This window comes from Hemiscyllium ocellatum, chromosome 17, assembly GCF_020745735.1.
Source record: "Hemiscyllium ocellatum isolate sHemOce1 chromosome 17, sHemOce1.pat.X.cur, whole genome shotgun sequence".
Taxonomy (NCBI): Eukaryota; Metazoa; Chordata; class Chondrichthyes; order Orectolobiformes; family Hemiscylliidae; genus Hemiscyllium; species Hemiscyllium ocellatum.
The window spans coordinates 52,666,928-52,694,753 of record NC_083417.1 but is presented as its reverse complement, the minus strand read 5'-3'; the positions used below and the strand labels follow the sequence as shown (position 1 = coordinate 52,694,753).

Sequence of the window (27,826 nt, the reverse complement as noted above, 5' to 3'; positions counted from 1 at the left end):
TGGGGAACACTTCAGTGCTCCAGGACATTTGACCTTGGACCGTTGGGTGACCATCCTCCAAGGCGGACTTCAGGACAGGCAGCAGCGAAAAGTGGCTGAGCAGAGACTGATAGCTAAGTTCCATTCCCATACCCATAGGGAGGGCCTCAACCGGACCTTGGGTTTATGTCACACTACAAGTGACCACCATTGCACTATAAACACACACACTAGCACTCCTATACACACACATACATGTGCATACACAGACACGCATACACACAAACACACACACTCTCTTACAGATACACACATGCATCCTCCCACAGACTTAGACCACTCTATACACACACATACACACACACACACACACTCTCCTCCCCAACCCAGACACACACACACCTACAGACACACACACCCACACTCTCACATGCACCCCCTCACAGACTTAGACACTCTATACTTACATATACACACAACCCCCCACCCCAGACAGATACAGACCCACACAAAAACCCACATGCACACATATACATATACGTTTGTGGGGTGAATTTGTACTTGCAGAGTTACATTGTACTTTGCTCAAAAACTGCATGAATTCATGTAAGACTCTGTTAACTCACCTTTTAGATTAGAATCAGTCTAAACATTATGGCACAGGCAACAGAACACAGGGGGCTAACACCTTCAATGTATTATCTGGATAACACCAATTGTTACAGCTAACCTGAGAATGTAACTTTTTAAAAAAGTTTTGTGATTTACATATAAAAGAAGTGAAACTATCATGGTATTCGAATAGATGAAAGACTCAACAAACAATCAATTTTCAATGTAGAATTTCAGTTACATCACACTGTAAACTTTTGCTTTAAATTCTCTGTCTTACAATTGTGTACTCCACAACCACCTGAAGGAGCGGCGCTCCGAAAGCTAGTGTGCTTCCAATTAAACCTGTTGGACGATAACCTGGTGTTGTGTGGTATTTTTAAGTCATGGGTGTGCTGGAATGCCCTTCACTTGCTTGGATGAGTGCTGCTGTAACAGTCAAGAAACTTGACACCATCCAAGACAAACCAACCCACTTGATTGCCGCCATATCCACAAGCATCCACTCCCTACACCACTGACTCTCAGTAGCAGCAGTATGTACAAGAGGCACTGTAGAAATTCAAAGATCCTTAGGCAGCACCTCCCAAACCTACTGTCATTTCCAATGAAAAGGACAAGTGCAGTAAATACATGAGAACACCATCACCTTCAAATTCCTTTCCAACCACTTACTATACTGATTTGGAAATATAACACCATCCCTTCACTGTTACTGGGTCAAAATCCTTGAATTGCAGCCGTTCAAGAAAGCAGCTCATCACCACCTCCCCAGGACAACCAGGGAAGATGATAAATGCTGGCCAGCCAGTGATTCCTGTGTCCTACGAGTGAATATATGAAAAGGCGACTGTCTGTATTGAGTTTGCACACTCTCCCAGTGTCTGCATGGGTTTCCTTCCAAAGTCCAAAATCTTGCAGGTTAGATGATTTGGCCATGGCAAATTGCCTGTAGTGTTCAGGGATGTGTAGGTTAGGTGGGTTAGCCATGGGAAATGTATGGTTATGGGGATATGATCAGGGTGGGTCTGGGTGTGATGCTCTTCAGAGGGTCAGTGTTCATTCTGTTTGCCATTTATGTAAATGTACCAAGGTAAAGACTATAGTGTTTTAACTTAAAGTTTCCTTTCGGATTAAGTGGTTTGATGTTTTGAACACAGTATCTCAGGAAGGTTGTATTAGTTTTGGAGAGAGAACAAAGTAAGTTTAGACTTAGAGTCATAGAGATGTATGGCATGGAAACAGACCCTTTGGTCCAACTCGTCCATGTCAATCAGATATCCTAAATTAATCTAGTCCTATTTGCCAGCATTTGCCCCATTTCCCTCTAAATCTTTCCTGCAAGGGCTGCTTCAACACTGTGGAGATCCTATGATTCTATGAGAGAAGCATGAATGAGTGTTTTAGTGGTAGATGCTTTGAAGGAGAGATGAAGGTGGTAATGTCACAGCATTGAGTGGGTGTTCTTTGTGATGGGGATGACATGGAATGAAACCTTAGCTTGGGATTGCCTTAGATATTGAAGATGAAAACCATCAGGGCAGATTGCAAGTGGCCAGACAGAAGATTGAATTGATAGCAAGGGATCTTGGCAAGGCAAAGATATGAGTTTTGACCTTGCTAATGTTTAGATGGATGAAGTGACTGCCCATTGGATAAAGGCTGCTGAATAAGCAGCCTGATTATACAACAGCAGCAGAAGGGTTAAGAGGCAAGTGTCATTAACATACATATGAGAATTGAACCCATTATCTGCAGAAGATTTATCAACATGTACGAAGAAACACGAGTGAAAACATTTAAAGATGGAGTTGAGCAAAGATGAGGACAAACGCAGGAGATAAATTCACAGACCTTGGAGAAAGCAGGTTAGCAGTGGAGTGACAGTGAGCAAAGATCGGTAGCCTGAAGGTCAACTTTTCTTTCAGAACATGGGCAAAGGTGATTTTGAAATGAAGTCTTGGCTGAGGAACCAAATATCATTTACAATCTTGAGCCAGGAAAGGATGTAAAATAGTCAGCAAATAGTGGAAATGGGGCCCAAGAAGTAGCAGCAACCTATCAAGTTATCTCCAAACTCAAACCAAAACAGCTCCCAATATGCATAAATAGGAAAACAAAGGTCATTTGGCCAATAGAACTGCAGCATTAAAAGAAATTACGGCTGCCATGTAGCCTACCTCCATATCCCTTAACTTTTATCAAAAATCATTTCAGATTTAATATAAAAAAGTGACCCTCCATCAATCTGTATTTATTAAAAAAAATTTGCAAACTTCTACAACACTTTCCCAACATTATGAAAAATCTCTCTAATTTAGAGACTGTTCCCTCTAGTCTAAAAATAATTTTATCTACCTTAACAGTTACCTTCAATATCTTGAAAACCTAAATGGAATCACTCCTTAATCCTCTAACTTTTATAGAAATCAGCCATTGTTTAAGCAAACTCTCTTACAATTTAACCTTTGAGACAACATGGGACCAACCAAGGAAGGAGTAAGAGGGAAATGGGACAAATGCTGGCAAATAGGATAAGATTAATTTAAGATATCTGATTGACCTGGACGAGTTGGACCAAAGGGTCTGCTTCCATGCCATACATCTCTATGACTCTAAGTCTAAACTTGCTTTGTTCTCTCCCCAAAACTAATACAACCTTCCTGAGATACTGTGCTCAAAACATCAAACCACTTAATCCGAAAGGAAACTTTAAGTTAAAACACTATAGGCTTTACCTTGGTGCAGTTACATAAATGGCAAACAGAATGAACTACTGAGTCATCAAGTCTGTTCTACATTCATGATTAGACATTCCCTCCTTTCCAGCAGTCACAGAGGCAAAGATAATTCCAGGACCAAAACATGAAGAAGCAACCGAGAAAATTATTCAAGAAAAACCAGACAAGCAAACACATTGTGTGCTTGAGTTCACTTCACCCAGTACTCTTTATGTTGGAATGACCAAACACGAAGCAATCAGTAGTTGTATTAATGATGGGTTCTCTTTGTCAACCGCATATTGTTTTTGTTACCATTCCCCAGTTAGCAGTGATTAAAGGTCCAGCCATTCTCAGCAGTTTGAAATCTAGCCAACATTTAAGGCAAACATAACAGAACAATGGATGGTCATTAAAGAGGAGGTAGTTTATTTACAGTCAGAGTACATTCCATGAAGGGGACGGTAAGGCAAACTAATTCAGAGCTCTCTGGATGATCAAAGGAATAGAAAGCAACACACAGCCGAAAAACGGTGCATATGATTGATGTCAACTGGAGAACAGAATTGTGAACCAAGCTTAAATGTACGCTGGAAGGTTCAGAGGGAAAGTGAAAAAGCACAGTGGCAAAGACAGAATCTACCTCAAACAGAATCCACCGTTTTTCTGTAGGCATATCAATACTTTAAAATAGGTGTTCAAAGGAAGATGGTGACCATTTAGGAACCTTAAAAGGAAAATTAGAGATGGAGGTAAGGTGTAAAGCTGAGACTCTGAATGGGTACACTGTATCTGTCTTCACCAAGGAAGAAAATGCTACCCAAGTCATGGTGAAAGGAGAAGGACCTGTGGATATGTGTGAGCAAGTCAATGAAAATGCCAAGTTGAGATTGTGGATGACACGTATGGGATACTGGACTTCATAATTCACGACACAGAGTGCAAAAGCAATTAACTTATGATGATCCCGTGTAGAAAAACACTGATTTGGGCTCAACTGAGAGCACTGTGACAGTTCTGGCAATGACATTTTATAAAGGATGTGGTGGCATTGAAAGGGGTGCAGAAAAGATAAGGAGTTTCAATTACATGAACTGATTGGAGAAACAGGAGATGTTTCTTTTGGAAAAAAGATTAAGAGGAGGTTTGACTGAGGTGCTCAGAAATCATGATGGGCTTATACAAAGTAGGTTGGGATAAACTGTTCCCATTGGTTTAAAAGGTTGATAACCAGAGAACATTGATTTAAGATGGTGATTTGTAAATGACAACAGTGGCATGAGGAAAAATATTATCAACAGACAGCAAGGACAGAGGATCTGTATGCACTACTTGAGATTGTGATGGAGGCAGATTTATTTGTGGCTTTCAAAAGATAATTGCATTCTTATTTGAAGAGACGCAATTTCAGAGCTACCAGGAAAAAACAGGAGAGCGGGTCTCGGTAATTAGCTTTTCCAGAAATTCAGCTTGACACAACAAGCCGAATGGCTTCTTTCTGTGCTGTAACCTTTCTATGATTTATCAGATTATTCTTTCATAATTTGCATTTGGATACAAGTCTGAATCTAAATGTTTACTTTCAGTTTTCCATTGTGGCCCCATTGATTGCCAGTGTTTTGCAGAGAGATTCTGAAAAGATAGCTCATTGCCAGCAATTATATATCCACAGTTGTTGAGGAGGCAAAAATCGTCTCAGTTCAATGTTTTGTGCTATCTTTGGATTAGTGGTGCTGGAAAAGCACAGCAGTTCAGGCAGCATCCGAGGAGCAGCAAAATCGACGTTTCGGGCAAAAGCCCTTCATCAGGAATAAAGGCAGAGAGCCTGAAGCATGGAGAGATAAGCTAGAGGAGGGTGGAGGTGGGGAGAAAGTAGCATGAGCTATCACCCACAATGGATCATTTCAAATACACAGCCCTTTCTCAAGTTTATTCCAACTCAAAATAAGTGAACTGCAAACGGAATTTCATGGCAGCATCATCTTTCCTTTGATAATTGAATTATACACAATAAAGATTGAATATTTATTTATACACAATGAATAGTAGTGTAAAACATCAGGTCACAGAGTTTTCTGGAAGTTATGAAATTATGGACAGGAGAAAATGGCTCTTTTAGACATGGGTAGCCTAAGAAATGAGTGCAACATAAATAAGATGTGGCAAAAGATGAGATTAATCATGAAATGCTTATTTAAAACTCTAATCAACATTACTCAAATACTTCATTAATAGGATAATCACAAAATGATTGGGTGTTCCCTACATATTTATTCAGGCTATTCAAAGTCAACATCGTTACTCGGTACTACCTTTTGTAGGTTAAGTAGAATCTGTTTCCTTTACTGCCTAAACATGCCTGAAAAAACTCTATGTAGCACAAGTTATTGAAAATACCTGTGCATTTAAACTTAGAGACTATCACATAACTGGGAGATTTGATCAAGTACACAAGGTAAATCCAGTGGTGTCAGAAGATACTTTATTTGGGGTCTCACAACTTAATAATCAAAGAGTTAGAAATGCTTATATTCTCCAGCACTCTTCTTACACTCTCACAAATACAACATGTGCAACAGAAACTCTCCACAACACTTGTTATCCAAATTCCTCCACTTACGTATTACTTCAGACATGCTTTATAAAGTGGACCAGTGAATTATGTTTTAAATAACAAAAGAACTTAAAAGATGTGAAATAACAGCTCCAGCACTGAAGCATTCTGGACTGGAGGTAGGCAACAAGCCGTTCCTACTCAAATACAGTGTCTACTTCCATCCCAGGAATGCCAATTTACTTGACCCCAAACTACATGAGTAATTGTTCAAAAGGCATTTAAGTAATTTATTTGGGACACTGATTATTGCATTTCCACCTCCACAATAAGTCAATCTACATAAATACGAAAATTAATAGAGAGCATAATTGCACAAAACAACTAAGAGTGATTATAGAGGTGCAATAATAGACCTATCTACTATCTGTGATGAGTTGACAGTGGTTTCCAAAAAATCTTTCATAAGAATCTTGCACTGCTGAACTTAATTACAAAAACACAGAGCCTGGCTGAATCATTGTTCCACTTCCTGCTGCGTCAGGCTTCTCACTAACATTGCCTCTTGCGAAGAATGTCTCTACAGATTTGGAGCAGATGTTTCCCTGATATCACATAAAATGTGACCCCCACTTCAAAAACGTTGATGTTCTCATGCACTAAAGTAACCTTCTCATGATAGTGTAGTCCAAAGTTAGAAAAGCTTAAAAAGAACCCAATTTATTTTTGCAAGTGAAAAATAGTTTGCTAACAATTTGAGTTCAATTAAAACACTATACAAAACTTCTGGTCAATTTGTTGACATTGTTGCAATAAAGTAGCACAACTTCTCTGAATGATCTACACTGTTCAGGAGAAGGAAAGCCAATCATCATCTTAGAAATTGGACAATTGGTCTCACCCTTCTAAGAACTTTTATAGTTGGCTGCCAATAGCCTCTGTAACTGAAGACAGATTTCAGTCTGTTCCCAACGTGGCAACAGTTCTATTCAAAGTCATCATGCTGTCTTGCTTTTGACTGAGCTAAAGGCAGCAGTCCTATTCAAAAGCCATCAATGATAACATGACGTAACTTTGGTCTATTGTACAAAGTACAATCACTACTCTGGGCTTAGCTGATTGGGTTTAAAATTACAGTTGCTTGCAGCAAAACAGATCTGTCAAACTATCAGCTACCGGAATAGAAAGTTGTGTGTTTTGTTAATCAGAAGCTTCTGGAGAACGGACAAAAACCTAAGCTTAATAATTGTTTTTAGAAAAAACAGTGACTGGTACCAGTTGGTGGGTTGGACAAGTTAGTCCATCACAAAAATCTGTATTTCAAAATCAACACTGATGCTATTGTACTTAGAACCTCAATAGATCTCATGAGCCTATTTCTATGATGAATTTTACAGTCACAACACATTATCAAGTATCCAGATTTTAAAAAAACTTTCAATGTGATTGCCAATCTGAGGATACGTACTACTGCACAAACAAGGCTGTGACAAATATAAAGCACACTTTGTCCTCTAACATCATTTAGCCTCGAAGTATCAGATAAAGACAAATAAAAAACTGCAGATGCAGACAAATAAAAAACGGCTAATACCCGAAACGTCAAACGTCTCCACCCCTAGATGCTGCCTGGCTTGCTGTGGTCTTCTAGCCTCCTGCTTGAAATATCAGATGTCAAACAAGTTTTATCTCAAAGAGTTCCACATTATACTTCTTGTGGGAAATGAATACAAGGCATGTAAAGATGATGCCAGGCTATATTTGGTTGAGTGAGCTTCTCTCTTTACATGTGTAAGGCACGTTATGTGCAAATCTATAGCCAGGGTCTCCCAGTTACACAAACACAGGCCACAGGAGTTATCCAGTTAATTGGAACACCGGATTGTAATAGCCTCAAAAAAAGTTTCATATTCAGTTGTTATTAAAATCAATTGCAAATGGTAAAATTTGCAAAAGTGAACCGAGCTTTACTGAAATTCTCTTTTCACTATAGCTTTCTTTACTTTTTCACAAACAGTTATTTGGAGTACAGAACCTAAGTCTTACTGAAGAAAAGGATTTTGTTGCATTTTTTTGTCCTGCACTCATCAGAATAATTTACAAGAATACCAATTTGAGGGAAAAGACAACATTTATACTGCATGAGAGGATAGAGCTGATTGGTTGACAAGTTGACTCTGTTTGGTAGAGGTGTTGCCTTGGAGAATACAGTAATTAACAATGATTGACAATTAGCTGCCAAACTTGGTTAAACTCTTAATGTCTGTCACCTATTTTTCAACTCGATAAAACAGGTGACAGCTATTTGCTAATTCATTTCTCATGGCAATCCCCTGACCAAACAAAATCAATCTGTTGAGTTTAAAATTTAAACAAATCCTGGATGCTGTCAACTTGCCTACCCATCATTTACATTCAGTCTAAATGTTGAATTTCCCCCTTGAATTGGTACTCTTGCAAATTGTCTTGATGAGTGCAAAATGAAAAGCTTCCACAAAACGTGGAAGCAACTTCACAAGCAACTGATATTTTTATCTGAAGATCGACAATGAGAAATTTCACAGGACCTCTCCCCCTTCAGCATAGGATTTGTAATAAAAGTCAAATTAATCCTTTCTACTGTCTTCACTTACTCAGAAGTAAAATGAAATGACTGTCAGTGTTATTCATCCTCATATGGTAATCTTTAGCCATGGATATGTTTTCCGCCCACAACTCCAAATGATCATGTAATTATCTCTGTTGCCTAGTAACCCACATTTCAGCTGCCAGGGGCAGCCTGGTACTGTACTGCTGATTCTACTCTCGTATTTTAGAGCATGTGTATGTGATGTAATTTATCTATTCCACATTGTGCCTCGGCAACAAGTGTTATAACAGGCAGCTATCACTTTATAAAGTCAAGTCACAGATTCAAGTGCATGCGCTGCATTTCAAGGGAAGAAAACCATAACTATGAGGTTCCAAAATAATTATTTTTCATATGAAGTATGCAGCAAACTATACTCTTTTGAAGCATGAGCAAAGCCTGGAGCCCATCACTTCAACAGCAAAGAATACAATGACCATCTGTCAAAACTGGTGTCATGCTTTGTTAATTTACAAAAAGAGAACACCATGCATTTTAAATGACGATGATACCTCTGAGGTCGAATCTGAATCCCCATGGCCTTTAAAGCATTAACATTTTCCTTAAAAAAAAACTTCCATACTTTCAAAAAATATCATCGAACCAAAATTTGTTTGAAGCAGGCCCTATGAAGATATTGACAAAAGGCAGTTTCAAAAGACAGTAGCCTGGATGTACATAACTTGGAAATAAAACACCAAGTGAGTCCAACTGTGCAACAATCAAAAGAAAAGAACCCATGATGAGTTCCATTTTATATATCCGAATTCAAAACTACATGTAGGGATGCATTCTGCACAAAGAGTTTGTTTAATGTTGCAATCTTGGACTGGTCAAAGCTAACTCTTCTGTGAAATCAAATCTGGAGAACATTCACATGACTGTGGATGAGACAGGAATATTCTGACCATTTACTTTAGTGACGGAAGTAACATCCAGGTTTAGAATTGCGTTCGTGAGATGAGTAGCTTGAGTCTGGACATTTCCCCGGAGGTTTACTCTGGGGAGGCTGGGGCACCATGGAACTAGGAGTGCTGAACCCCAAAACAAATGGGGCAGGCAGCCCTGGGGTAGGTGAGTGCCAAGTCAGACAGGTTAAGAGATTTGCCTCAGTTGTGTTGGATTCTGTCTGAACTGTTTGAGGCCTTCAAACACTCGTCTTCCTCCAAACTGACCCATTTCCAACACACACACACATCCATTCACTCATGCCCACCATATCCTTCATGCCAATTCCGATCTCCTACACCACCTACTTTACAGTTTCTTATACCCTACAATGCAACTCATCCTCGATCCCTCAATCCTTCCATAGCCATTCACTCCCATATCCACCATGGATGCATGTCAGAATCCACATGAGGATGAAAAATAAACTAACAATATATTTCTCACAAATTCATACTTGTTAGTGAATATAACTCCTACTGGTAATACTCAATTGAAGACTTTAAATCTCAAGTATTCTTCATTCTAAGAAATCAACCAAACTTCTATTCAGTCCCCAGATCAAAGAGAACTAATTCTTTAATAGCCCCTTAAACTGTCAAACTCTAATCTCTCAATACCTCAAAACACAGCTTTTGAAACTCAGTCAAACATTCATAATGACATAATAAATAACCCTGGGGTAAATGTCAGCAAAGAACTCTATTGAAAGAGTTTAAAGAGCAGCAATTTTTAAATCTTCAGATCATGGTAGTTATTGACAGTTTCTACCTTTCAAGAATATTTGAATCTATGTCATCCATTTGTAATCCTACATTGCAGGTCAAGGTCCCTGCACATGGGCTCTGTTTGAACTCAGGGTTAATTTTAACTGGCTGTGCAGATTTTGGGTTTCTCTTTAGTGATTTATGCTCCAAACCTCTTGGCAAAAATCGCATCACAACCTTCATCGGAAAGGTGCATAAAGCATTCCATCTCCATGAGAATCTGGTCCTTAGTCTCAGTATGCATTAATCCTATGATTGTACCGAGAGGTTTACAAACTGGCTTATAAAACTACGCTACGCACTGTAATTACTAATCTCAATTTTGCATGCACCAAAACCAAACCAAATAAATGTAATCTCCAAGTATAAGTAGAATTAAATTTGCCTTTTTTTGGTTAATTACAGTAAATGAAAGAATGTTACTCACCTTTCATTTTCACATGGAACTCTCCTAATTGGTTCTCAAGTTCACTCTCCATCGTGCACATACTCTAGGTAAGAAAAAGGAGATTTTTGTTTTGATTTGGTACAACTAGAACATTTCTGTTTCAAAATTAATGATAAAGTCATTAAATAAGGACATTATACCCCTCAGGTTTTGTTTTTATTTTGTGGTTGCAACTTAATGACTGGATAATTTCCTGGGTCTGAAATCCCAATGCATCTGCATTGCTCACACACTGTAATCTTCAAACATTAACACCTTAACTGAGCAGGAGGCAAGTTTGGTTCTGAATTACGGGCAATAAGCTCAAAGGAAAGGCAGGAATTTGGGCATCCAGAAGCCTAAATGCTCCAAGAATTGGCCAAATGACCAGTCAAACTGTAGTATCCAATTGTACAGCAAAACCAAGGGGTGGGGGTGGGGGTGGGGTGTGGTGGGGGGGGCGGCGTTGCGGGAAGATGTTGACTCCAGTCTGCTGGGAAAATAATTGCCACTCCCCACATTAAATCTGACAGCTGTCAACTACTCTGCACCAGACTCTTTGGATTTGGCAATTTCCAATTTAGATCTTACCTCCTGACTCTTCCTGGCCTGTTAATAGAACTGAATGGGTTCACAATCTGTCCCATACCCTGCCCTCTTTTGAAACATTGGTTGCATTTTGGAAGTGTTGGGATTGAAAGACAACTCCAAACACACAATTTTCAATACATGCTCATTATACCCTCTCATGTTCCCTCTCAAATTGAAATATCAGCCACAATTGAAAAGAGGTATAAAAAACTAGCAACTTCCTCGTGGCTGCACTGATGCCCTCTCGGGATCGGACTGGGCCAGTCAATGCCAAATGGGCATTCATGAGATGATGGAAGACTGACTAAATGCCATCATTGTGATCATTCAAATCAGATATGCACAATGCAGATGACACTCTGGAGCGGTGGAACATGATTCCATGCTTAAATTTCCCAATTTGGGAGGTTTAGTTTCAGTGATACTGTTAAAAACTGAGTCAAGGACTCTTGTCCAGACCTCTCCAACCCTCCCTAGAAGGCAGGGCAAAAAATAATCAACTGACCACTTGTCCTGCTGTGCTCACCGAGTTACCGACTATAGAATGGGAGAGGCATTGAACAAAATTCTTGCTTGCACCAAGGATTATTGCTTGGTGTTTCAAAGAGTGAAGACAGGGGCCAGAATGTAGCAATATATAAAATGGCGTCGCAACCTTGATACGTTGGCAACACTCTAGCTCTTAAATCAAAATGTTATAAATTCAAGTCCCCAGTCCAAAGATTTGAACAGATGATCAAAGTTGGCTCTTCACTGTTGACAGTGAAGTATTACAGCGCTTGTGTCTTTCAGTTGACATGTTAAACTAAGAGGTAAAAACAATGACTGCAGATGCTGGAAACCCAGATTCTGGATCAGTGGTGCTGGAAGAACACAGCAGTTCAGGCAGTATCCAACGAGCACCAAATTCAACGTTTCGGGCAAGAGCCTTCCTGATGAAGGGCTTTTGCCCAAAATGTTGATTTCGCTGCTCGTTGGATGCTGCCTGAACTGCTGTGCTCTTCCAGCACCACTGATCCAGAATGTTAAACTAAGACCTCATCTGCCAACATGTCCTCGGGGCTGCAGACATGTGCTCCAATCTTAAAGACATCATGTAGCAAAATAAAATTAGAGGGAACATTGCTATCCACTTTCTTAGGTGGATGCAAGTGATCCCATAACACCACTTTGAATTCCTGTGGTTTGGTTCAACCACAACAATATTTATCGTTCAACCAATAGGATTAAAACATGAGCTGGTCATATATTTCACTGATGCTTTGGGGAGCTTGCTGTGCACAATTAGTTGCAATTTTCCTTCATTACAATATAGACTACCTTTGAAATACACTCCTTTGGGACTTCTTTAGATTGGTGACAATGCTACATCTAATGCAAGTTTAAGGAAGCTACAATATACCAGTCAGACCATGCTTTGATACTGCACTCTGTGTCATTGCTAATTATGCAAGATACATATAAACATCAGAGATAAAAATAGCAAATGTTGATAAAATTGGAACATATAAATATTCAATACTGAAATTTGTAGTAGATAGAAAAGAAATTTGCATATAGAGCACATGCTCACAGACATTCCAAAGCACTTCATTGCTAATTATATAGTTTTGAATTGTAGTTACTATTATCAGCAAACAACAGGCAGTTCATAATCCACATTTTTCAGCAACACAACATTTATTTATCTTCAAAGATCCAGCCCAACCTATGGAAAGAGAATGCACCAAGCTTAGCTGTATTTCCTTATTTTCCAGTTACAATATTTCAGCTTCTGGTTTTACCTCAGTGTATTCTTTGTAGCCCTTGTTAGCTTCAGCCAAGCTCTCTCTTGCTTCTTTGCTAGTTTGAGATACAGTATACGCCCGCACCATATTGTTTGCACCATCCCGTAATCTTCGCTGGATGCAGTAAGATTCATATAGCTCATCAATCTACAACAAATGGCAAAAAAAGCAAACCAGTCAGCATTCCCAAAATGATGCTGCAGTGGCAACCACGGTCAGGCTTGATTAATCAGACAATGTAAAACATTTGTTTTCAAAACAGGGTTCATGATATTTTTACATTTAGAGGTCTACCCACATGCCACACTGTTGTACACTTACCTTAATCAACTCCTCTATGTTTTTTAGAAATGTTAGTTATCAAGAACTAACAAACAGAAGGCCTATATATTTTATACATTTCATTAATAAATAATTAAGCAACATAACTGAGGGGTCTGCTTGGACTGGAGACAATGAACTTGAATGTCAATATGCATGACTTACATTGACAATACCAGTGACAGTAATGCTTTCCTAATGGGACTGAACTTTACCTTCCTCAAATCCCCAATTCATTCCCCCTCCTCTCTTGAAGGCATAGATTGATAGAGGTTCAGTTCCATCAATACCAGACGCCTTCCAATTCCTTTCCAAAAGTGAGCAGTTGTATGCAGGACAGCAAATTACAAGCGACTCTGCTCCAACAAGGGTTCTTGTCGGACACAGCTGATTCCTTCCTCAATATTTATGAGAGACCGAAACAAATCAAAGTTGACACCACAAGTCTGTATCGAGACACTGTGGTATTAAGGCTAATCTGATGCAGTATTTTAGGTGCAACACTGAACTGTATCCCTGTGTCTGTGTCCTGCAGAATGTACAAGATTCCATTGCAGTATTCAAAGGCGGCTAGAGAAGCTGACTCCACTTCCTGACCGAGATTTACCCTGAGCTGAAAATGTGTTCCTGGAAAAGCGTAGCAGGTCAGGCAGCATCCAAGGAGCAGGAGAATCGACGTTTCGGGCAAGTGCCCTTCTTCAAGATTTACCCTGAACCAAAATTACTAATCATTTAGCTTATTTCGACATACAAGATCTTGCTGTGCCAAATCTAGTTACCATCTAGTTGGGGCGGCACGGTGGCACAGTGGTTAGCACTGCTGCCTCACAGCGCCTGAGACCCGGGTTCAATTCCCGACTCAGGCGACTGACTGTGTGGAGTTTGCACGTTCTCCCTGTGTCTGCGTGGGTTTCCTCTGGGTGCTCCGGTTTCCTCCCACAGTCCAAAAAGATGTGCGGGTTAGGTGAATTGGCCATGTTAAATTGCCCGTAGTGTTAGGTAAGGGGTAAATGTAGGGGTATGGGTGGGTTGCGCTTCGGCGGGTCGGTGTGGACTTGTTGGGCCGAAGGGCCTGTTTCCACACTAAGTAATCTAAACTATACATCTATTTACATAACACCTAAAAACTAACTGTTTACTATGACGTACTCTGGGATGGCCATAAAGACATAAGATATACAATATAAATTATAAAGATAAAATTTGTGTATACTTTCTAGTGCTGGGTATCATAGAACTGAGTCAGGATCTGAAAATTTGATGTTCTTACCCCTCTCTAGACATTTTATTACTAATCAACTGTTCAACCAAACTATACAAATTGCAATAGGCCAGACTTAGAGAGTTTAGATTTTCTAATTCCTATTTAACTTTCTTTAAAAAACATACCAAATGTAGTTAATCTTTAACAACTAGAACAGAGTACAATGGTTAACTGACACACATCACCTGAATGAAAGAGTCCCCAAATGTAATGGGCATCATGTAGAAGTTCACTGAACACACCTTCTCTTAAAATGAATCCTCTACAACCTGATATGGTGTTGGCTCTACAGGACTTATACACTTAATGGTAAGGTCCTAGGGAGTGTTGCTGAACAAAGGGACCTTGGAGTGCAGGTTCATAGCTCCTTGAAAGTAGAGTTGCAAGTAGATAGGATAGTGAAAATGACGTTTGGTATGTTTTCCTTTATTGATCAAAGCATTGAGTACAGGAGTTGGGAGGTCATGTTGCAGCTGTACGGGACATTGGTTAGGCCACCTTTGGAATACTGCATGCAATTCTGGTCTCCTTCCTATTGGAAGAATGTTGTGAAACTTGAAAGGGTTCAGAAAAGATTTACAAGGAGGTTGCCAGAGTTGGAGGATTTGAGCTATAGGGAAAGAAGTTGAATAGGCTGGGGTTGTCTTCCCTGGAGCGTCGGAGGCTAAGGGGTGACCTTATAAAGGTTTATAAAATCATGAGGGGCATGGATAGGTTAAATAGACAAAGTCTTTTCCCTGGGGTGGGGGAGTCCAGAACTAGAGGGCATAGGTTTAGGGTGAGAGGGGACAGAAATAAAGGAGACCTAAGGGACAACATATTTACACTGAGGGTGGTGCATGGGTGGAATGGGCTGCCACAGCAACATTTGGATGGGTATATGAATAGGAAGGGTTTGGAGGGATATGGGCCAGGTGCCGGCAGGTGGGACTAGATTGGGTTGGAATATCTGGTCAGCATGGATGAGTTGGACTGAAGGGTCTGCTTCAGTGCTGTACGTCTCTAGGACTTAATAGGAATTAGAACCAAGAAAACCAAGACAGATAAATCTTTCCATAATTTGGGACTAGAGGGATCAAATGGCAGCATGACAAAGAATGACAATAATCTGTTTAATTCCCTTTAGAAAGAAAAATGTTTGTAAATGATAGGTCTTACTCTATCCTCCCTTTTGAATGTATGATTTTTATTGTAACATGTATTTCATAGGAAGAATACAATAAAATGCAGTGAAAGGCTTTCATTTGTTGTCACAATTCAATGCCATTTTGAATAATTTAAGGGAAAAAAAAAGAGTCCATCTGTCCTGAACTAGCTCATCATCATCAATGATGCTTCCGCTGCCATCCTTCCTCCACTACTTCACCACAGTCTATACTGGACCCAACTAATGTCAAAGTCACTGATCCTCAGGCACCATCTTTTGCTGCTTTGCCGATTTTCCTCTGCCATCACCGTCTGCCTGGACCAAGTGATCTGTCGCCACTGGATCTACCTCACCAACACCGCTTCGGACGCCAGGTCCTGTGCTTGCCCCGGAAAAGTAAATAAGGACTCATTTAGGTTTGCCTGGGCCCATTCTCCTCTGCACTGTTGCCGGGGAGTAGTCAGGTAACAAGCTTCATTAAAGCTTCGTTTCTTTGAGACAAGAGTACTTGATGTAAAATTGGGTTAGATCAGTTGGATCATGAAATTGGGCATTAGAAAGTGGCCAATACTTCCTGTGTACCTGAAACAATTCTGTTGCATCACTGAAGGGTAACTGAAATAAAAGAAACTAATATGTCCACCTTCCCACCCATCTTTTCCCCATTCCAGCAACCAAGGCAGTGAACGGAGAAATGAAAATCCAAGGTATGGTGCACATTGTGTTAGCTGTCCCTCTCTGCTAATGGCAGTGTAATAGGCCACATTTTCTTCTCTGCATGCTGAGTGAGACAATCAGAGATTGGTTACCAGAAGGACTATGATTCAAACTCCTTCTGCAGGTTTACAGATTGGACTTCAGGTGACCATGCAAACTCTCCCTATTGAGTATGCACATAAAGTGTGGGCACTTTTAATGAAGTATCAGAGGGAACTAGCATATACAAAACTATATCCCAGTGAACAGTCAGCACCTTACCAAAAAGAAAACATTGGCAGAGAGTTTTTACTTTAAAATGTCATGTCTCAAATTAGCTTTTAATAATCTTAATTATTCACAATAATTTTTATTTACTGAGCAACCCTGACCTGGTAAATTAATCCCACTAAGACACTTCACAGGAAATTTATAACAAGCCATCCAAGGAGATATTTAAACTGATGATCAAAAGCTTGTTTAAAGTGGTAGATTTTAAAGTAACTTCTTGAAAATGGTGTAAGGTGGAGAGATTTAGCAAGTGAATCCCAGAGCTCAGGGCCTTGGCAACTGAAGGGATGGCTAATAGTGAAACAGTTAAAATGGAGGATGTACACGACACCAGAGATGGAAAAGACCACTATTTAATGAGAGTTGAAGATCTCAAGGAAGTTACAAAGAACCGAATTGAAAGATTGAAAACAAGAATCAGAGTTTTGAAAATCAGGTGTTGCCATATTGGGAATTAAGGTAGTTCAGCAGGAAAAGGGAAAATGGGTGAAAACAAGTTGCAGTACAGGTAGCAGAATTCAAGCGAGCTCAAGTCTATGAAGCATGAAAATGGGAAGCCATTCAGGACAGTGCAGAGGTTAGAAAGGCATGAATGAGCATGTTTGAGCTGTTACAGCAGTAGAAGCAGATTATCTTGGTGGTAAAGTAGATATGATTGAAAGTTAACCACAAGATCAAACGCAGCAGAGTTATGAATGGTCTAGTTCAGCTGCAAACAATGATGAGGGTGTGGGATGGAGTCAGTAGCCAGACAATGTAAAAATGAGATGAAGACACTAAGTGGGAAGAACCTGCCTTTATACATTTAAGAATTTGGGGCATTGTATAGCTGAAAAAATTGTTTTAATCGAAATTCCTCATTAGGATGGTAAGAAAACAATTAAATGCCTGTAATTTTGATTAATATTCTGTTGACCCTTTAAAAATGAATTCATATTGATTGGAATCATTGATAAAATAATGAAAACAGACTTAGAAGGTGGATGCAATTCAGTTTCAGCAATTGGGAGCTGATGCATTTTGGGGGATTAGACCATAAGACATAGGAGTGGAAGTAAGGCCATTCGGCCCATCGAGTCCACTCTGCCATTCAATCATGGCTGATGGGCATTTCAACTCCACTTACCAGCGTTCTCCCCATAGCCCTTAATTCCTCGAGACAACAAGAATCTATCAATCTCGACCTTGAAGACATTTAGTGTCCCGGCCTCCACTGCACTCTGTGGCAATGAATTCCACAGGCCCACCACTCTCTGGCTGAAGAAATGTCTCCGCATTTCTGTTCTGAATTGACCCCCTCTAATTCTAAGGCTGTGTCCACGGGTCCTAGTCTCCTCGCCTAATGGAAACAATTTCCTAGCGTCCACCCTTTCCAAGCCATGTATTATCTTGTACGTCTCTATTAAGTCTCCCCTCAATCTTCTAAACTCCAACGAATACAATCCCAGGATCCTCAGCCGTTCCTCATATGTTAGACCTGCCATTCCAGGGATCATCCGTGTGAATCTCCGCTGGACACGTTCCAGTGCCAGTATGTCCTTCCTGAGGTGTGGGGACCAAAACTGGACATAGTACTCCAAATGGGGCCTAACCAGAGCTTTATAAAGTCTCAATAGCACATCTCTGTTTTTATATTCCAACCCTCTTGGGATAAGAGACAATATTGCATTCGCTTTCTTAATCACGGACTCAACCTGCATGTTTACCTTTAGAGAATCCTCGACTAGCATTCCCAGATCCCTTTGTACTTTGGCTTTACTAATTTTCTCACCATTTAGAAAGTAGTCTATGCTTTTATTCTTTTTGCCAAAGTGCAAGACCTCGCACTTGCTCACGTTAAATTCCATCAGCCATTTCCTGGACCACTCTCCCAAACTGTCTAGATCCTTCTGTAGCCTCCCCACTTCCTCAGTACTACCTGCCTGTCCACCTAACTTCGTATCATCGGCAAACTTCGCTAGAATGCCCCCAGTCCCCTCATCCAAATCATTAATATATAATGCGAATAGCTGTGGCCCCAACACTGAACCCTGCGGGACACCGCTCGTCACCGGCTGCCATTCTGAAAAAGAACCTTTTATCCCATCTCTCTGCCTTCTGTTAAACAGCCAATCCTCAATCCATCCCAGCTGCTCACCTCGAACACCATGGGCCGTCACCTTGCTCAGCAGTCTCCGTGTGGCACCTTATCAAAGGCCTTTTGAAAGTCTAGATAGACCACATCCACTGGGTTTCCCTGGTCTAACCTACTTGTTACCTCTTCAAAAAATTCCAACAGGTTTGTCAGGCATGATCTCCCCTTACTAAAACCATGTTGACTTGTTCTAATCAGACTCTGCTCTTCCAAGAATTTAGAAACCTCATCTTTAATGATGGATTCTAGAATTTTACCAACAACCAAGGTTAAGCTGATTGGCCTATAATTTTCCATCTTTTGTCTTGATCCTTTCTTGAACAAGGGGGTTACAACAGCGATCTTCCAATCATCCGGGACTTTCCCTGACTCCAGTGACTCTTGAAGGATCTCAACCAATGCCTCTGCTATTTCCTCAGCCACCTCTCTCAGAACTCTAGGGTGTATCCCATCGCGGCCAGGAGATTTATCAATTTTAAGACTTTTTAAACTTTTCTAGCACTATCTCTTTCGTAACGGCAACCATACTCAACTCAGCCCTGTGACTCCCTTTAATTTTTGGGATATTAGTAAAGTATTAACTGTAGCAATTACAGACTGAATGGGACCTAGGCTTGGACTGTGGAAAGACAAAGGGATTTGCAGGTTTACAGGACATTAAAACAGGGTCTCAGAGAGGGCTGAGAAGACAATGCAGTACTGGAGTTTTGGAACATAAAAAAAAACAAATGAATAGTTTATATAAAAACATAATAAAGCCTCATAAATGTATTGTTGGGCTTCAGGTTATTGGTAGTATGTGAAGGCTTTTGAGAGTGTATGACAGATTGATATTTGCACACTCATGACAAGGTATAAAGACTCATAAAACTGGGTGATTTTCAATTGGTTAACAGACTATGGTCTACAGGGCAATGTAACAAAAGTTCTAAAATTATACAAGGTTGGGAACCAGTACATAAAAAGGGTCATGGTTACCAATATTTGAGAAGCAAGATAAAAGGAGTTAAAAATAAAACATAAGGGATAAGGTATGCAATTTAACAGAGAAGAAAAGAATCTTTAAAAAGAGAATTGAAAGGTTAAGTATTCACTTCCAGACTTATTGATTGAACAAAACTTAGCATAGATTTTCCCTGTGGGCTACTGAACCTATCTCTCCCCTCCCCCTGCCAACACTTCTCCCCCATCCACCAAACTCAAGTTGGTGGGGCACCCTGTGTGGGCAACAATGGGATTTGCCAAAGAACAGACAATGAATGGCAACAGCATAGGTTTGCTGCCCAATTGTAGGTAACTGGTTCAGAAGTGGGAACTAACACATGTGCCAGCTGGCAACGCTACTTTCAGAGTCTGCCTGTTTCCATTCCCAGCTACAGAGAGGTTCACAAATCCTCTTCCATGCCTGGATTGAATAAATGGGTGCAGAATTTGATAAGAACTATAGGAAGGATGTTGTTAAACTATAAAGGGTGCAGAAAAATACTTACAAGGAGGTTGCCAGGACTGGAGGGTTTGAGTTATAAGGAAAGGCTAGGTAGGCTGTGACTTTTTTCCCCTGGAGCATCAGAGGCTGAGGTGTGACCTTATAGAGGTTTGTAAAATAATGAGGGGGCACAGAAAAAGTGACTAGTCAAGGTCTTTTCCCCATGGTAAGGAATCCAAAACTAGAGGGCGTAGGTTTAACATGAGGGGTGGGGCAAAGATTTGAAAGGAAGCAGAGGGTGAATCGTGTATGGATGAACTGCCAGAGGAAGTGGTGAAGACTGGTACAATTACAGCATCTAAAAGGCATTTCCACAGGTACATGAATAGGAAAGGTTTAGAGGAATATGGGCCAAATGGAGGCAAATGGAACTAGTTCACTTTGGGATACCTGGTCAGCATGGACAAAAAGGTCGGTTTTCGGGCTGTATGACTCTATAACTCTTGGTTGTATGGAGATGTGGAAAGTTTGGATCAAATGGCCTGTTGATGTAGTGTTTATGCATTTCTGTATTGGGTTTGCCATTATATACATAGGTTAATTTGGGAAGCTCCAGGTGTGCTCAGAAAGCAGTTCCCAAAGTTGTTAAAAGAAACCAATAATTCACAGGAAGGAATTAAACAAACATAAATTCTGCAGCCATGTTTCTGCAATTCTGCTTCAATTCTTTGCCCAACTCGATCATATAGATATAATTTAGAGATTACCTGCAACCTTAATCTACAAAGTATTTATTCCAGAATGGCTTCCCTCACAAAACTGGAAAAACCACCTCCTCCAATAGGATTGAATGTCCCCCTCTTTGTGCACTTAAGTACAGGTATTGAGGCAGCTGTCAAGGCTCGTGCTTTTGAAACTTTATCTGTTTAAAGTTTCTGAGCTGATCTGAAGTGTTGAAGACCATATGAATACCAACTGGCAACTAGGGCCTAGTTGACTTCATGGCCCACAAACAAAAGACTGCGGCGATCAAACCAAATTAATAAAGAAATATTGAACAAAGACCTGTCTCAGCACTGCAAGATTATCCAATGAGTCTAGGACAGGGCTACAGCACTGATCAGTCTGATACAATGCAGGCTTGACATAATCCAAAAACACAGCAGAATCATTTAAACGTAATTCATTCAAGGGGTAGACATCATTTGCTTTAAGCTGATCGCCTTTGTCTTATTTGGTCACACATTCAACAATTGCTGCTCAGTCGCCTATTTCAACTCAAATGGCTGGATAATGCAAGGGAATTTTTTTCAAATTTTATTCATAATGACTGGGCACCCAATATATTAACATGGATTCCTAGAAACATAAAAAGGATCAGAAAAACCCAAAGAAAACACAGCCAGCGAACTTGCTAATTGTGAAAACTAGTAATGTCTGGCCACTGGAGTTTGCTCATCAATGTATTCTGAGCGATGACACACTAAATGAGTCATGAAGGCAGTCAAAGTCAAATGAAAAGAAACAGACTTACTGAATGGACTATAGAGCACTGGTGGAAAACAAGCAAAGACTTTGTCTCTGTAGCTCGTATAATACTGCGATTAAAAAAATCTTTCTTGAAATATCTTGGATTAAGAATAAAGCACCTGAAAACTCAGTTAGCTGCATTTTTAGTGCAGAAGACATCAATTGTGTATTGTGGCCCACATGCAAACAAATCCTTTTCCCACTGAACAATCTTGATTCGGGCAGTCCATTGTGGTCACATGACTTGTAGTAGCCAATCGTAAAAATGACCCTTAAAACCCACTTACTGCTCGCACCGAATATGCAACAATGGAATAAAACATTACAATTCAGGGAATATTAACTTGTACTCAAACAAAATAATTTAACATAGCACAGATTCTAGAGTGTTCATATTCAGTTTGGGGTCAGAGGCAGGAAGAGAATCACCATGCAGATCACCAGCACTACAGGTTTGTATACATCCTCCCCAGTCACAATGGAGTTCACCAGCCTCAGACAGATGATTGCTGTCTGTGATTTTATATGGCACATACATAAGTTTGTATACACCAGTTTTAAAGCACATCTGGCCGTGCAGACACAGCTCAGTGTGAATAATGCAACCTTTACATCAATGAGAGCTGAAGACCATATGTAGGACCACATCAATAGGAGGACTACATTATAAAGCGCCACAGGGGAGGGTGCAGCTGGAAAGAAAGACTCAAAGAAACTGGGGCTTTTTCACACTCTCCTCTGGAAGTGATTGGGGAAATGCAATGCTGGTTTTAAAAGCTGAGCAAGTTTTAAGAGTCAAAGTACAAAGAAAGGCCTTTTGTTACAATGGACAACAGGCTTAGGACTTTTATTTTGCTCTTTCAGTGTCAAGGCTGAGAGCAGCATTTATTGCCCATCCCTCTTACCCTGGGTGGTGAGCCAACTTCTCAAACTGTTGCAATCCATGTGGTGGAGGTGAACTCATAGTGCTGATAGGAAGTGACTTTCAGGAGATTGGCCTACATTTGTACTTAGTTTATTCAGCAAGAGTTGCCTCAACAGGAGAGAAGGCCTCTTCCTTTTAATGCACAATCATGGTTTCATATCATAATTAGGGTTCCCAATGGTCACGGTGCTACATTAATAAAATCAAAAGTCACACAACACCAGTTTATAGTCCAACAGGTTTATTTGAAATCACAAGCTTTTGCAGCGTAGCCCCTTTGTCAGGTGAAGTGAGAGAAAAGCACACAGAATGCAGAATTTATAGGCCAAGATCAAAACAGCACATAAATGTTGAATAATAAGTCTCTGCAGGTAATCGAAAGTGTCAGACGATGCGAGTAAATTGTCAACAGCTGAATTACAAGCAAAGGAATGACCTATAGTCCAATACTATTGTGTTATCGCAGGCATTTAGTCCGTTTCCAGCACAACCTTATTTTTATTTTTTTATAATTATCTCGCTGCCTCATTTAATGGGCCAGCTTTCAGAGCATTGCTCCTTCATCAGATAACTAGTGGATTAGGATCATAAGACACAGAATTTATAGCAAAAGATCAGTATCATGCACAGCACTCAAAGCTAGTACTTCCAAATAAACCTGTTGGACTATAACCTGGTGTTGTGCGATTGTTAACTTTGTCCATCCCTGGTCCAACATCGGTACTGCCACAGCATTTATTGGGATTATAGGTCATCCCTTTGCTTGTTCTTTAGCTGTTGACACTTTACTCACACTGGAAGAAAGTGAGGACTGCAGATGCTGGAGATCAGAGTCGAGAGTGCGGTGCTGGAAAAGCACAGCAAGTCAGGCAGCCTCATTCCTGAAGGGCTTATGCCCTAAACATCGATTCCCCTGCTCCTCAGATGCTGCCTGACCTGCTGTGCTTTTTCAGCTCCATGCTCTCAACCCCCCAACCTTACTCACACCATCTGACACTTTTGATCACCTGTATGGAGGTATTATTCAACATTTAACTCACACCATTTGTATGATCTTTTGATGAAGGGGCTACTGTCCGAAAGCTCATGACTTCAAATAAACCTGTTGGACTATAACCTGATGTCATGTGATCTCTGACTTGTCCATTCCAGTCCAACACTGGGCTCCTTCACAACATTGGTAAAAGAAACAGGAGTATTTTATACAAAAAGCTTCTGTTCTGGCCATTTCCTTCTCCTTTAAGAAAAGACTGAAAAGAGCTCCATGATACAGGTCTTTAATGTGATGCAAAGGACAGAGCACCTAATTATGCAAAATCATCACCATCTAATTAAATTTACCAGTGAGCCAGCAACACACACTGTTTATATCACTTCACAGCTAATTGATCCATTCTGAATGGTGCTTGAGGAAGCCTTAGGGGGAGTGTGAAGTACTCAAAGAACGCAAAGTTGTAGCCAAAGTAATTTCAGCCAATTAGTGTCAACAAGACAAAAGCTTAAACTTGTAACAAAGGAGAAAGAGCTCATTGGAGGTTAGGTTTTATCTACACCCCTGGATGCCTCAGAAACATGAAAATCTATGGAAGGAAACAAAAATGTGGATGCGATGTCAATGACTTTGTGGCATTGTTGATGAACTAGTGATCCAGAGATCCAGGTAAGATTCTGGGGACCAGAGTTCAAATCCCACCACATCAGATGGTGTAAACAAAAAGCAGTACAAATCCAACTGGCCAATTACTGCCCCATTAATCTACTCTTGAGCATTAGTAAACGTGATGAAAGGAGACATCAGCAGTGAACGGTGCTCACCCAGCCAGGAAAACTAATAATATGAGTGAATTTTACAAAAAGGACTTGCTAAAATATTCATATACACGGAATAAAAATGAAGAGTTACTTGAAATTGTATGAGCAAAAGGAATTCTACAAAGTGACATAAAGCATATATTTGCCCTTTTGGGGTAATTTTGAACAAGAGGTCACAGTTTTAGTTTAAAGGGTGGCAGATTTAAAACAGAGAATAAATTACTTCTCTCAAAGGATGTGAATCTGTGGAATTCACTACCAGAGAGCAGTGGACACCGAGATGCTGACAAAATTCAAGAGAACAGATTTTTAATTATTAGCGCGTTAAAATATTATCAGGAATAGGCAGGAAATTGGAGCTGAGGCCCACATTCTTATTAAGTAGTGGAGCAGGCTCAAGCAGCTGAACTGAAAAATGAGGTGCTGGAAAAACACAGCAGGTCAGGCAGCATCAGAGGAGCAGGAAAGTCGACATTTTGGGCATAAGCCCTTCATCAGAGATGCTCCTCAGGCTGTGCTTTTCCAGTGCCACACTTTTTGAATCTGGCTCTCCAGCATCTGCAGTCCTCACTTTCTCTCAAGAAGTTGAATTGCCTGCTCTTGCTCCTAGGCCTTACGTTCTTTCAAGAAAATGTCAGCATTTCAACTATTTTATCAGAGCTGAAAAGCTGGAGATTGCTTATAGCGGGCAAAGGGGAGGGCAGCATAAAGAGTGATTCATCTAGATGGAGCTGGATGATGAATGATTGTGGACGAGAGAAGATGGTGCAAGACAGACAAGAGTACCTTGTCAGCAGGAGTGGCTACAAGCAGTAGCAGGCAACTCCACTTTATCCTTTGGACAAAGGAAAAGTTTGTTATAGAACTACAGAAAGTGCAGTTGGTCATACCTGTACCAATGAAAACTCAGTACTTGGTGCCACCTATTCCGACTGAATTTGCCAAATCTTTCCTAAATTTACCAGAATTTTACCTGTTAAAAGAAAATTACTTTCCCTTTACACAAATAGAAGCTTGCGCTTACATATCATCTTTACACTGAGGAGTTTTACGGATAGACATAAACGGATTTAAAACGCGAGACAACACAAATGTAACGTTTCAGAAAATTAACAGGCGCAGTGAATCCAAATTTCAGTGAACGTTTGAACTTGTCATTCAGTTCAGTGTTCAGGAGTTGTGGGCATTAAGTGGGGAGACTGAAAGTTTGGTCAAAGAAAGAACTAGTATCTATGTAATGTCATAGCCTCGGGCCACACTGAAGTGCATTAGCCCTTGAAATACTGTGGAAGTCCAATTACTGCTGTGATATAGGAGATGGGATACCAGAAAGCAGAATTCGGTGGTGTGGAAGTTCCAAATTTGCTGATGATATTTGAATCGGTCTCGAGAGGAAAGGAAACCTGTCCACAGTTTGCCAAGGAGCTTCAACTATTTTCCTTATATGATTTTTCTGGCTCAAAGTTGTACTGTTACCACCATTTCTATTGAAATCATTTTGTCTAATGCAAAGTTGAATATACCCTTCCACTTCGACCTTCAGCAGTCCAGCAGCAGAATGTTTAATTTACATTCACTCCTATGTTCCCTTCTTATGTCACACGGAATTAAGGGCTACGGGGAGAATGCGGGTAAGTGGAGTTGAAATGCCCATCAGCCATGATTGAATGGCGGAGTGGACCCGATGGGCCGAATGGCCTTACTTCCACTCCTATGTCTTATGGTCTTACTGCAATTATTAATCAAATTATCAAATGGGAGGGTGTTTAAATGACAAAATATCGATACTAATAAGGGCTGCTTCAAATCCTATCTACATCCTTCTACATAAGGAATTTTTGCCTACATAAAGCACTAGTAGGATCTCTACAATTGAACAGAATTCCCTGGCTTTTAGGAAAGGAGTAAAGTACATGTTAGCCGAAAGTCTGTGGTGCCTATATGAAATGCTCCTGTAAAGACAGACACATCCAGGTTTCTTCAATTTCACCTTCCAAACACACAACTCCCATCACCTCAAAAGACAAGTACAACAAATGCATTGGAACACGACCATCTGCAAGTTACTTTCTGAGCCGCATTGACTAGGAACTATATCACTGTCCCTTCACGGTCATGAAGTTATGGTCCGGGAACTCCCTTCCTAACGTCACTATAGGTGCCCATACACTCGAAGGACTGCTCTGGTTCAAGGCAGCAGCTCACCATCACCTTCTCCAGGGCAATCAGGGATAAGCAATCCAACAAATGAATAAAAAAGTGCTGTGCAATATTCTACAGTCAGCCTGTCTACAGCCATTGTGGGAGATATGAGTAACGGCCACCAAGCACTACATTAGCTCCACCTTGAAAGGAAGATACTAAAGACTGGATTACGTATGTGCGCACTGATCTTATGTAATATTAAGCGCCAAATTTCTCTCAAAATCAAACACCGAGGAAGTAAACCTGCTGGGCTCATCAGATCAAAGGAAAGAGCAAAGAAAAGCACTGTTCAGACCAGAAAGTGATAAAGGTATAACTCAAACATTGTCCTAGGCATGAGTCAGTTGCAACTGCCAAGTTCCCATAATGAGGGAACATAATTAGCACACGTAAACTGGGTGCTCAATCTGGAACAGTTTAGAATTCCAGCTGCAAGCTGTAAAATCTGGGGCTATCCAGCAAAAAGGTCAACTACATGTAACAATTGATGAGCAGGGCTTAGAGTGTCAGGTTCATTTTTGTTTGCCGTGCTTCAGTCTCCCTGCTATTCCTTCCAGAAGCTGCCACCATAACTGAACTGTCTGAGCCCATCTGTGAGTGAGTGTTGGAGCAGCTCCAAAGTCCCAGCTGAAAAGAATTAGGTCCTAAGGAATGGAAAGTTTAACAGAACTTTCACGATTCCAGAATGAGGAAAATATTGGAAAATGGTTAACTCATTTGGATATCATAAACACAGACACAAGCAAAATAACCTGAGCCAATGTCGGTCTGCTTATTCATAAGGAATCAACAACCATTTGGTTTTAAAAGGATTCCATTACGGTGTTGACAGTTACTAACAGTTACCACTGTCGAAGTCAGCAGGATGATGCAATCAGTACACTTTATACTGCTGACTTGGAATGTCTCACTGGAGTATGGATCTTTACAGTGGGCTGCGAAAAGAGAAGGAGGGGGTTGAGAGAGGGGGAGAGAGAGAGCGAGCGAGATGGGGTGAAAGGGGGGGAGAGAGAGAGAGAGAGAGAGAGAGAGAGAGAGACAGCGCACACAACAGCGAGCAG

General features: G+C 40.5%; 1 protein-coding gene across 4 annotated transcripts in view; it reads right to left on the bottom strand.

Moving 5' to 3' along the window:
- Positions 1-27,826, bottom strand: part of ripor1 (RHO family interacting cell polarization regulator 1) — a 325,031-nt gene that overhangs the window by 66,484 nt on the left and 230,721 nt on the right. For all 4 annotated transcript variants that reach the window (XM_060838161.1, XM_060838160.1, XM_060838159.1 and 1 more), the window contains 2 exons: positions 13,012-13,161; positions 10,637-10,700 (listed from right to left, as the gene is read on the bottom strand). In XM_060838161.1, the coding sequence (XP_060694144.1) occupies positions 10,637-10,700; positions 13,012-13,161 (214 nt within the window). The remainder of the gene's footprint in view (positions 1-10,636; positions 10,701-13,011; positions 13,162-27,826) is intronic.